Here is a 12853-nt window from a genome sequence, read left to right as displayed (position 1 = left end):
ATCCTTTATCAATCGAGACGATCAAATGTCGCACTTCAGATGACCTGACCATGCCCTAACTCATGTTTCGAAGCCCTAAAAGGAGACATGGCATCTAAATTTACCAACCAACACTATCCCAGACGTAACAGAACTACGATCACCCTCTTGGCATTTCTGGCTGGCCCTCTCAGCCCTCCACACAACCCGTGACAAGACGACCATTGCTTGGAGGCGTGTGGTCGTAGGAATGCGAGATGAGTGCACAAGACCCTAAAGGGCAGTCGTCTTTCTATAGAGCGCACTATTCCAAACAAACTCCAGGGCGCAGTCAGTTTACCGTCATCCACAAACAAATTGCTAATCCCAAACGCCCACTTCATAATTCACTCCTGTTGCGGGCAGGCCAATCAAATAATTTGCAGTTTAGAGGTAATACCTCCGTCCCATCTGCCGGTTTGGAAATATAGAAACACACACAATTCCTGTGTTCCCCTCAAGGCATCCACACCAAACCACCCATCATCAGAGACACCGCAAACCCCACCTCATCCTATTCCCACCATCTTACCTAAGGTGACGCACATTTGCCTCGTGTGTCAAGCCATGATGAATAGCGCTCAACTTCTCACCAAACCCATTGCAATGATAACAAGAAATGACAATAGGCACTCCTACGGTTTGTCACAGTGTTCTATTAACGGAAAATATTCAAGTTGCAAAAAAAAAAATCATGTGGTAAAATGCTTTTCCTCTTCACCATCAAGGCTAGCGCTGATAAAAATTTAAAAAACACACAGAAAGCAACCTTTATCACCGCCCTTGCACTAACAGAACAGTGGCCAGATGGGCGCCGAAGGGTAAAGCTAGACGGGTGAGAGACTGTGTGTGAAAGGGAGTGTGTGTACAAAAGAGACGGACATGTATGTGCATGGTTTTCTCTATAACACTATACATCTGAATGTATGGGTTGCTAGGTGTGTTGGGAGGACATGCGTGCCTCTCTGCATCATGGGTAAAGCAGGGAAAATAGATAAATCTTCCACGCATGTGTCGGTTTCTGTGTGTGGTGGTGGTGTGGACATCTGTTGTATCCCTCTACTCCACTTCCATCGCACCACTCAGGCCGCCTTACTCTCTCTATCACATCTAAATAGTAGAGAATAACACGAGGTAAAACTAGTCCACGTGGTGCTACTGTGATGTGGAGTGTGCTACTGATTCTTGGAAAGGTGTGGTGTGTTTTTCCGTGATGTGTGTGTGCCTTCCTGACAGCCCATCCAGCCAGATGGGAGCCGTGTGTCAAAGGTTTTAATTGTGGATCTAAGGGGCTTATTTGGCGTTGTGTAGGTGTGTCTTTTATTCTTATTTTTCCGGTAATTTTAAACAAGTTAAATAAAGTTGAGATCACGATAGAGGAGACGATATAAAGTAACTCAACCCATTCGTGCTGCATTTAAGACTCTTCCGGACAAGGCCATGAATTGCAACGCCAGAGAAATAAGGAAAGAGATGAGACTGTTTATCATAATAAAGTTTAGTGATGGTAATCATACTAAAGACAATGAACTTCCCTAAAACTGCTTTTTTTTTACATAAAGATGATTGGTTTAAAGGAGGGACTATTAGGCGCGTGACACCAGTACTTTTTCACAAAGGTTGCAAACTCTTAGTTATGACTAGGACAGATGCGTTCAACCGGAAATGTAGTTCTGGGGGAAGGATGTAGCAAATGAAGCCGCATGACGTCCATTCTTCTTCTTTTGCTGGGTGACTGGCAGGCACACAACTTCAGGGCGTATATGCCACCCCAAAACCCGGCCCGAGCCCCGAGTTGGGGGACTGGCTTCAATAGAAGCTGGCGGGACTCCCAGCAAGCTTCTACGAAGCTTCCGAGAAACGGCCAGAACGCCGACACCTTCTCATCTCCATCGCTCCCATGTTTTAATTTTGAGTTGTCATAGAGTTAGCTCTCTGCGTTTCTGCGCTGGGCTAATGCTAATGCTAATAATGCAATGCGAGGATAATAAAATGGCGGCTTCACAAACGTTTTTGGGAGTTTGACGGGGCGTGGTTTGCATTCCGCCCAGCCAATCAGACACAGGAACCTTTTTCTCCCACGAAAGTCCCTGCTCTCTAGCAGGGACTGAAAAGGGGGTAAAAAAGGTTCTCTAGGACTAATTTAGTTCCTGGGACTTTTTGGTGTGAACGCAACTAAATCGTAGTTCTCAGGAACCTTTGTGGGAAAAGTACTTGCTGTGAACGCGCCTATTGTGTTCATTTTCCCTCTGAAGGGAACTTTGGGATTTTTGTCGCCGCAGACCGTTTACACTCACAAAAAACAATATAACACGCTACAGGAAAGGGAAAACTCAACCAGCATATTCGGCCTCTTTATTCGTTGTTAGTGTGTGTGCCTTTTCTTTTTAATTTAATCTTGTGTATGTGGACAGTTTTTAGCCTCAACAATCATCATAAGCACCCCACTGTTTCCTCACCATCAGATCCAAGTAGTGCGTACTTCCTTGTTATTTATAACACAAGCTTTATTTTGGACTTGTTTTTTCTCTCAGTGTCTGTCCTAATCACAAGATTAAAAAACAAAGTATTTTAGGGTCTCGTGGGTGTTTTGAGTCTTTTATATTGACAGTGGATATGGCAGGACATGAGGGAGAGAGCTGTGACAAATAGACTCTGGAGATGTTGTTTTAATTAGTAAGATGCCTAAGCCATTTCCTAGTGGAAAACTATTCATTTCTTAACCACATGTACTCATCATTGAACATTTAAGACCCACATATCTTGGTGATTTCTCAATGTGGCTGCAGGAAGCAGATTTGTTCCTCTCACTCCAACTGAACTTTACCTAATTCAATTATTTTTTTATCCGGCAACTTTTCAGAGGATACGTTTAAATTGTCTTGGCTGGCTTTTCGTAGCTTCAGGGACAGCTTGTGAGTGTCTGAGTCCAGTGTTTTATTTCCCTTAGCACCAACAAAAAAAACCTTTTCAGACAGCTTTCAAAGCCCTAATGTGGTTGTAAGTTGGCATCTAAACTGAAGACAAATAAATATAATAATAAAAAAATAATTCTAGTCATCTTTCATGTTGTCAGTGTTCGGTTTGTTGTGGACTTTCACTCAATCTTTGTGATTGCAGTTTTGTCTAGACAGAGAACTCACACACTAAACACCAGCTTTTCTTTCGAATCTACATTCTGAATTTTAAGAACATTTGATGTTGTCCTCTGTTGCACCATTGCTTTGTCATTAGACTCAAACTTAAACTGGGTGTCGTTTTAATATACAAAACTTAATCTGTCAAAAATAATTCAGCCCACTGGACTGAAGAGTCTATTTGGGCGAGAGGAGATTTTCTCCAAAGCGCAGTCAGAGGGATATTAAAATGCATATTGACAGATAATCCTGAAGAAGACCTTAAGTAGGATTTGAGCTCATCCAGCAGACTGTAGTGTGAAGGAAACACTCACCAACCAGTGTTGTTGTTGAACTAAGGTTTTATTTGATGTACTTATGTAGAAATGAGGCCGTTAGTAAATGATTATTGATTAAATATGCTCTCTCCTCTCCTCTCTCCTCCTCTCCTCTCCTCTTCTCCTCTCCTCTCCTCTCTTACAGCCTGTCAGTGTCACACTAATGGCTCTGTATCTGAGGTTTGCAACAAGGAGACTGGACGGTGCGAGTGCAAACAAAATGTGGCTGGACGACAGTGTGACGAGTGCATTGTAAGTATTTTGTATTGGCACCTTTACTTTATAGACTATTAGTTCATCTATTTTCCACATATACTTCCCCCTTTCTCTTCTTGGTGTCTTGCAACATCACATTGCTTAATGTTTAATGGACTACATGTAAACCTCAAGTGTTGTAACCCCATTTGCACGATTTCACCACGCTTGAATATTAGATATTAACATAATATAGAGACCTCCAAGTTCTTGTTTCTCATCACTACCTGCAGAATTTGTTAATTTGTTATGACTATTTTTTTTCTATACTTCAGTTTTTGCAATGGCAGCAATTAGGCTGTGATGGCAAACCCACAAATGTAGCTTTGCAAGAGAAAGAAGATGCATCATTATATTAAAATGTCACACAACATTTTTTTTTGTTTCACACTTAATCTGATAAGTTGGGAATATCGAAGGTCATCAAGTGTTTTCTTTTCTTTTCTAAAGTAAGTTTGTGGTCTCTTTTTGTGACAATGATACAATGATCCTAATGAATAAGGATTTTTCTCCACAACACAGCAGTATTTTCGTTTTTGGAATCTTCTTTTGAGTTCTTTCCTCCTTGTACTTTGAGTGTGTTGTTTCTCTCTGTCCTGCTGACCCCCTCTCTGCGCTGTGATTGGTCCAGCCTAACTGCTGGTGGGACGCTGAGCTGCAGGACTGTATCCCCTGTGGCTGCAGCCCCCCGGGCTCCATGTCTCAGCGCTGCGACGCCGAGGGCCGCTGCATCTGTCGGCCCGGCTTTGTGGGCCGGCACTGCAACCTGCGTCGCCAAGGTTACGAGAGGCGTGAGACCCGAAGGCCGGTGGAGCGTGTTCCCCTCTCAGCCGTGCATCAGAGATGGGGGGGCTCCTCCCGCACGGGGGGGTGTCCCAGGGGGGCGTACAGGCCGAGCCCAGGGGTAACACACCGGGCATGGTGTGTTTAAGTAGCATGGGTGTGTTTACAAAATGTCAATGTTGCTGAAGAAGACAAAGAAATGAAAACAAGCATTAACAAAGATGTGTTTGTGGATGGGATGGTTTGAGGTTCAAGTGTTTAAACCGGGCATGGTGTGTTTAAGTATGGGTGTGTTTATTTGACGTGAATTAAAAAATATTGGTGTTGCTGAAGAAGACGTTGAAAACCAATTTTTATTGTCCATCAAGTATTGAAATCTTTGTGTTTGTGGATTGGATGGTTTGAGGTTAAAGTTTTTAAACACTGCATGGACAGTGAGGTGTTCATCTCGTGTTCTATGCAGAGTTTTACTGGCACGGAGTGTTATTCTGAGAGACATTTGGTTTGAAGTGGTTTGAAGATGTTTCCAAGTGAAGAACAAATGCAAACGTGACACACGTCCTAATATCAACGTTACAATGAGATCATTCGAAAATGTCACTTCTTTAATTAGCTCAAGGTGTTTGTTGTTGCTGAACTTTTGTTGAACTGTTATTATGTTTAGGCCAATCATTATCTTCATGACTTTGCCCAAGATATCCACATTCTCCAGTCATTTTCAGATGAACTGTAACTAATTCAATGTTTTTTATCCGGCATCAGGGGCAGTTAGTGAATGTTGTTGTCCAAGCTGATGAACCACCATGCATGGCATTTTGGTTTGGTTCCTTTAGCAGCCACAAGGAGGCATTTTCAAACTATCAGATAGCTTTTTAGTCTACATTTAAACAAGTCAAATAAAAAAATGAATAGCATCTAGACAACTCATCTTTGAAATTCTCTCTTTATTCAAGAATAATACTTTCAAAATGGTCACAACTCTTGAAACTCACAAATATAAACACAATTATTGCCTCATTTCCCCCCACCTGCTCTTTTTCATTCAAAACAAGTCTTGCATCTTATGTCATTTCTCATTCTCACAACCTCTGTGTGTCTAAGTTGCTTGAGTGTGTCTGCAACTTCTCTAAATCCACGTCCTCTTCTAAACTCCATTTTAACCCCGTCTTTCTGTGTTTCTCCAGACGCAGACTCACGGCATCAGCACCGGAGGAGTGTGTGTCCCGTGTCACTGTAACTCGTTCGGGTCCAAGTCGTTCGACTGTGATGAAGCCGGTCAGTGTCGCTGCCAGCCCGGCGTCTCCGGACCCAAATGTGACCGCTGCTCTCGAGGATTCTTCAACTTCCAGGAGGGCGGCTGCACACGTAAGCATAGAGGTTCAAGGGTCAAGGGTTCAAGGTTTCAAGGTTCAAGGGTTCAAGGTTTCAAGGCTTTAATTGTCATATGTTCATAGCAACAGCGTAGTTATGACAATGAAATCCTTAGGTCACAGGCTCCTCCAACAGTGCAACACAATACAACTGAAAATAGTACAAATAAATAAAATTGAATATAATATAAATTGTGCAGAATAGTCTATGTGCAAGTAATTTGAATATTGATATGTATAAGTTACAAACAGATGAATGTTATGGATGTTCTTTTAAAAGTGCAGGTGTTAGAGGGTCCCATAAAGAGGGAGGTGTTTCGTAAAAAAACAGACAGAACAAAAGTAATAATAATAATAATACACTTTATTTGTATAGCACCCAAAGTGCTTTACGGAACAAGAAGAAAACATAACAACAATATTAAAATAAATAGAGAACAAGTTAAAACATCGAAAGTGATCCTAATGAAATGCCCTTGAAGTAAAGCTCACATAAATTAAAATAGGTTAAAATAAAACAGTTAAAAATAAATAAATAAAAGCAAAACAGAAAAAATACAGAAAAACTTGGACAATGATACCTGTGAGAATTGAAAGTTAACCCAAATTAAAAGCTATATTAAAAAAGATAGGTTTGTAATTTACTTTTAAACATTTCCAGGGAGTTTGCTGCACTGAAAACATCAAAGCATTTCATATTTGTGTTTGAACCGTTTTGCAATGAATGTAATGTCAGCAGACACAAATTGCTCTCCCCATTAAACCGCTGCTCTGTTCCTTCGTTTTTAATTTAAAGTTTACACAAATTGTCTGCAGTGCAATTCCACTTAGAAAAAAGCTATTGTGTAATCTTAAAAGTGCGTGTGTACTCGTTCACATCATGGTGGCAGTTTTGTAATTATTACTTAGCCAAAATCTTTGTGCCTACAAGCAGAGCATTTGTCTGCGCAGGCATGTCTTTCTGTTCCAGTTTAACTACAGACAGTGAATGTAGCCGAGAGAAACCGGCTGCTGATTGATAGAAACATCTGTGAAGCTTGGACACACATACAAATAATGATAGGACAAAAGAATTATGGAGCTGCCAGATGTGTTATTCATCTTGGATGGTGAACACGCAAAACAGCTGTTCATTATTTGTAATATTGAATAATGTTTAGGGAAGAGATCACTAGGTTAATCAAATCAACGTAAGTCAATATTACAGTGAAATCTATTTTGACCCAACGTAATTGTTTATCAATTAATGGTTGGTGGAAAACCCGACATAAGATGCGTTTATAAAACTCTGTGTGTGAAGGCTGTTGACAGCATGGCACTTAGATGTATTTGTATTAACATTAATCAAAACTATTCTAATATATCATTCCAATAGCTTGCATATAGACTCTTATTTCACTATTTCACTTTTTTTAAACTATTTTTGTTTTTGTATTTACTTTTTACGGAGCCCCCTAGGGGACATGGAGAAGAAAAAAAAAATTATTTGAAAAAATATATATATATATGTTTTGCGCGAGATCTCGCAAAAACCCCTTTGCGAGATCTCACAATACTTTTGCGAGATCTCATCCGAGCTAAACATCAAGAATTGGTCACAATCTGCAGCTTGAGGAGGGAGAGGAGTGCTTAGGGACCGTCTACAAACTGCAACGGGGTTTTGCGAGATTTATTTTTCTTCTCCATGTCCCCTAGGGGGCTCTGTAACTTTTTAATATTTACCTGCACTATATTTTTCTGTTTTTCTGTATTATTGTGTTGCCCTGTTGGAGAAGCCTGTGACCTAAGATTTTCATCGACATAACTACTCTGTAGCTATGTTCGTATGACAAATAAAGAACCTTGAACCTTGAACCTTCTCTTTAATTAATCACCATCCTGTTTCTTTATTTGTGCTTGATGTAGAATTACATAACGTCTAGCTTATTTCATTTTCACAGTGATCCAGGAAGCCGTGATTCATATTTAAATCAGCAGGGATTTAACACCAAACACAGTCTGTACTCACACCTCAAATGAAAGGTCAAAATGTGTCCAAACTGTTGTAAAACAAGTCTCTAAATTCAAACTTGCAGTAGCTGGAAATGGATATGTTGGAAATAGAGATGGAGTTACTCATGTAAATGTTCTAAGGTACAAAATCTGTGTATTATTCCGTTTGAGGCTTTGCTATAAAAGACAGTATCCCTGGTAAAGGGAAGACTTATTGATTTCCATATCTTGTTCATTGTATTAAAACACAATATTGATCGGTGAAGTGAACAAAAAGTTTACATCAGAAGACAATTATCTGTTTGTTGTCAGAGCTGTGGATTTTCATTATCATCCCCTAAGGGTGTGTTACATCATCTGAAGATACTTTAGTCATTTATAAAGGCCTATATGGGAGCAAGTTGACATTATTAATCATATGCCCTACAAACTTGGCACCGCAGGCCGCAGGTGCAGCAAACTTTAGCTGAGCAAAAAGAGGATTAAGCATCCAGACACCTAAACTATAAAAAGCTTTTCCCACATATCTGCTTATGCAATGTATAATTGATGCCAACCACCAATAACAGCCAAGGGAAGGAGAACCAAGTTAGCCAGAAAGAAAGAAAAGATAGGACTGGGAATTATTTGTTTGATTCATCTTCAGATCAGCAGCTCAGTGCAGCAGTCAGGTTACAGAAACAATATGTTTCATGTTACAGGGAATTCACTGAAGGCAAGTCGGAATACAAATACGTTTCAGGCTGTGGGCGGAAATGACAGAAAGAGCCAGGACTAGCTGATGACACTTTCATTAACAATTCACATTAATTATTCAGGTGCTATTCCATTAGATTTCAGGAATGTTCATTAAATAGAAATATAACAAAATAATGCAACTCTCCTGTAAAAATGACTTTCCATTTCATGAGTATTATTATTTCAATTCAATCAGCGAGCTGAATGAGAAAGAGAGTCCTCTGGCAGTGGAAATAGTGTTTTCTATGGGGTGTGGGTGATTGAATAAGTTAATTGGTTGGGAAAATAAATTGAAATGAATGGCACTGGGGGGGTTTGGGGTGTTACCTTAAACAACTGAATCTTTCTTCCACTAACTCAACCAATTACCCTTTAAAATTCCTTCTTTTTACAGTCATTTTTCTGTAAGCCTGCTTTCAAAAAGACAAATAAAGAACGTAAAAACCTCCTTTGCAGAACTAAAGACACACTGTGACCAAAATATGTTCCCCTAGGTTTTAAAGTTAAAAAAAACATGGCAAGCTCACTTTCCTTGTCTCCATCCCAGACATATTATTCTTATATCCAAGCGTTGTCAGCATGTCATGATGTGAAAGACAAACTGTATTGTTGTTGAAGAAACAAGTTACTAAGAAAAACAATCAGCTTGTCAAACACTGAATTGTCTTCAGGGTTTATTCCAAATATTTGAACACACACTTTCTCTCGTACAGCTTGTCAGTGCACTCATGTGGGGAATAACTGCGACACTAACACGGGGCAGTGCATCTGTCCTCCAAACACCATCGGAGAGCGGTGCGACCACTGCGCCCCCAACCACTGGGGCCATGACATCACCACCGGATGCAAGGTAAAGAGCAATATGAGTAACCTAAAGTATGTGTAGTAACATGTGGAGGGGCTTAAGCACACTGGAGGGAAGGCATGCAAAAGTAAGACATGAATTCACTGTATTTAACACAAGACAATCACAACATAAGTTTACTGTTTGTTTTCTGAGTTATTTGATGCTGTCAGTGCTAATTAGATCCTGACTTCTGTTATTTCTAGTAGCAACATATACTTATATACAGTGTTCGAATGACCCATTTGCTTTCGGGGGAGCCCTATTCTTTTTTCAGGGCCCTCTGTGTGGAGCTGTCAAACTCGACCTTAACGCCGCTTACAGCCGGCCAACTAAAAGTTGTTCCGTTCACGTTGTCATTTTTAGACTCCTCTTGTGAATCCAAAAGCTGCCAGGCTTGGCTGTTTTCGTTTCACCATATTTTTTATTACAAAGCCAGAGTTAAAAGAATATCAATATGAACATTTTAAACCATAGCAACGTAAGTAGCATAAAGAATGCAGCGTCGCCACGTACAGATGGCAACACCCAGAAATATTCACAAATATAAAACAATCAAACTGTAATGAACAATCACTATTATTTATTTCAAAAACTTTTATTTGCAGGAACTCAACATTTCTAATCTGTGTGACACAAATATGCACCATTTTTTTGGTTAACGATAATGATGAACGATGAGAATTATCAAAGTAACTATAACGACGGAGTGCCGGAAAACACCTCTACGAACAGTCTCGTCTGTACCTGAGAAATCTTGTGAACCCTGTTTCAACACAATTCTTTGTGTCTTCATCTCCTTTACCCCTTACATCTCACGTGACTTTCTCTACACTATTTCTTATCCTCTTCCTCTTTACCGAAAAATTTGTTCTTTACACTATTACTTCCTTTCCAAACATCTTAATCTCTCCTCCGTTCCTTATTACTATCTCTTTTTTCCTTAAGTTGATTTTACTCGCTCTCTGATTCTTCTAATAATGAAATTCCAATTGGTGGCTTTTATAATTTTTTCCGTTTGGATCTTATTCTGATAACTTCACTTTGAACACGACCTTGATCCTTTTTGAATCACGAAAGAAACTAATATATACATAAGTATTCTCAATTATACCTGTTAATACAAATTAACTCATCCGGGTTTGATAATTGGTCCAATATATTCGTGACAAGCTTACCCCCCCTTCGGTCCGCCTCGATCCGAGGGATTTACTCCCCCCCTCGAGGGGACTTCCGCTGAAACTCTATAATNTGGAACAAACTGCAAGTCCGCTGAAACACTTCCTATTTTTAAATCCAGATTAAAAACGCACCTATTTGCCGCTGCTTTTAATTGAGCTGCCCATACTCACACTAGTGAGTATGGGCAGCTCAATTAAAAGCAGCGGCAAATAGGTGCGTTTTTAATCTGGATTTAAAAATAGGAAGTGTTTCAGCGGACTTGCAGTTTGTTCCAAATTGTTGGGGCATAATAACTAAAAGCTTCTTTTTTCAGAGGGTTTCATTTATTTAGTTTGCAGCTCATGCCTTTAAACAAGCTTCAGATTGCTTAGAAAAAGATCTGTTGTGCAAATAAGTGATTGGGCTTTTTATATCTACTAAGATTAGTTTGAAAATGTTTCCATTTTTAATTGGTTGAATTTATTTGAAAAGTAGGTTATATATATATATTTGTACATATATATTTAACCCTGGATTAGATTCACTGTTGCATTTTATGATCTGTTTGTGCCACTACAGTATATATCTGTTTGACACTTTGAGCACTAACGGGAAGAAGCTAGCTCTCACACTTACCGTCTGATTTAGCTTCAGCGCTCAGTGTGACAGCCGTAGAGAGAGGGATTAGGACGATAAAAGTCTCACACTCACCGGCAGCAACAATTAGTGCCTGCCCGATCAGTGGAGCCTGAACAATCTGCTACAACAAACGGGCTTTAGGTCTTTGTTTTGATCGTTTCCATTGAACTTCTCGACAACAAAAAGCTATTATAGCCACAATTACTACAATGACGTCACTGTGATTTTAGTGAGAAGTTCCAATATTTTCAAGTCGGAGCAGCCCCATAAAATATAGAAGTGACTGTTATTTTTGTATATATTGATTGTTGTGGTCTTAATGTGTGCACATGTATAAATGTGTCTTTGTGTATATATAGGTATATACGTATTTGCATACATATTTTTATATTTTTTTTTTTATTGTACTCTGGATTGTGGGAAACGGTATTTCGATCCCTCTGTACACACAAACTGAAAGATTGACAATAAAGTTGATTTTTTAAAAGAGGCGAAGCATTTTGAAAAGAAAAGCTGGGCTCTGCTAAATGTATTGTTAAGATCCCCTGCTACTTAATTCTGTTTTTGTTATTCTGCATTTAAATTCTCATTTATTTTTGTAATATTAGAAACTTAAAGGTGGGGTATGTAATTCACTTCAGAAACACTTTTTGTTATATTCCATGGAATGCTCTTAACATCCCAATAGCAATGAATACATGAAATGCTTTGACAATAAATACATAGTGTGCCTTGGCAGTCTCAGGCCGTAGCGCTGTAAAAAGCACGACCAATCATCTGAGCCGGCCCGGCTAAAGTAACTGGATGGCCTACCTGCCTGTCAGCCTTCCATCTCGTGCACAAATTATCTGGTGCCCTCATTGGTCATGTGCTCGTTCGTGTGTGTTGGAGGAGGGGCTCTGTAAGGAAGTCTGAAGGAAGGGGCAGATTTTTTTTTCCCGGCTGCGTACTTTCAAATTCTAGCGCACTCGAGCTGGTTTCTCCATTCTTACCTACCCTACCTTTAAGCTGGATTTATATTCGAGTCCACACAGGAGTCCCTGAGTGGGTAAATGCTTTTTACAGAAGTAGAACCACCTTTATATTCTAGAACTAAGCGAGTCCTGTTCTCTGCTCCCAGGTGCTGGATAAATACAACCCCCCCGACCACTTCCTGCCCGAGTCCTACACCTGCTTCTTCCTGCTGAAGCTGCCCCGGTACTCGTGCAAACAGGTGCTGGAGGAGAAGCTGAAGTACGCCATCCACTTCTGCAAATCCATCGACACCGACGACTACGCCCGCATCGCGCTGTCCGGAGAGCCGGCGGCCGACGACAGCAGCGAGGACTCGGACAACGAGGACGCCGACTCCTTCGCCTCGGACTCCACACAGGACTACCTGACGGGACACTGAACACACACACACCTTTAATCAACACACACACACACTCATGCGGCTTTCTACGAAGACACTAACGTCTGTGGGGGAAAACGTGCAATGAGCTTTATTATAAGCTAACGAGAGGCTCTAATTTAGTTTCTTTAAAATGATCCGCTTCACATGTCGTGTTACATGGGAATTCTGTATATTTACACTTAAAAGATAGCACTGTGGTAGAC

The 12853-nt window shown here is 40.2% G+C and overlaps 1 protein-coding gene across 1 annotated transcript in view; it reads left to right on the top strand.

Annotated features, from left to right (window-relative positions):
* The window catches only part of LOC104942185 (laminin subunit alpha-2-like), a 13494-nt gene extending 847 nt beyond the window's left edge, over positions 1-12647 (top strand). Inside the window, exons 2-6 of the mRNA XM_010767383.1 lie at positions 3618-3724; positions 4359-4631; positions 5695-5875; positions 9324-9460; positions 12375-12647. Of these exons, the coding sequence (XP_010765685.1) occupies positions 3618-3724; positions 4359-4631; positions 5695-5875; positions 9324-9460; positions 12375-12647 (971 nt within the window). The remainder of the gene's footprint in view (positions 1-3617; positions 3725-4358; positions 4632-5694; positions 5876-9323; positions 9461-12374) is intronic.
* The last annotated feature ends 206 nt before the right edge of the window (positions 12648-12853 follow it).

This window comes from Notothenia coriiceps, unplaced genomic scaffold, assembly GCF_000735185.1.
Source record: "Notothenia coriiceps isolate Sejong01 unplaced genomic scaffold, NC01 NC01_scaffold00004300, whole genome shotgun sequence".
Classification (NCBI taxonomy): domain Eukaryota; kingdom Metazoa; phylum Chordata; class Actinopteri; order Perciformes; family Nototheniidae; genus Notothenia; species Notothenia coriiceps.
This window is presented reverse-complemented; position numbering and strand designations above follow the sequence as displayed.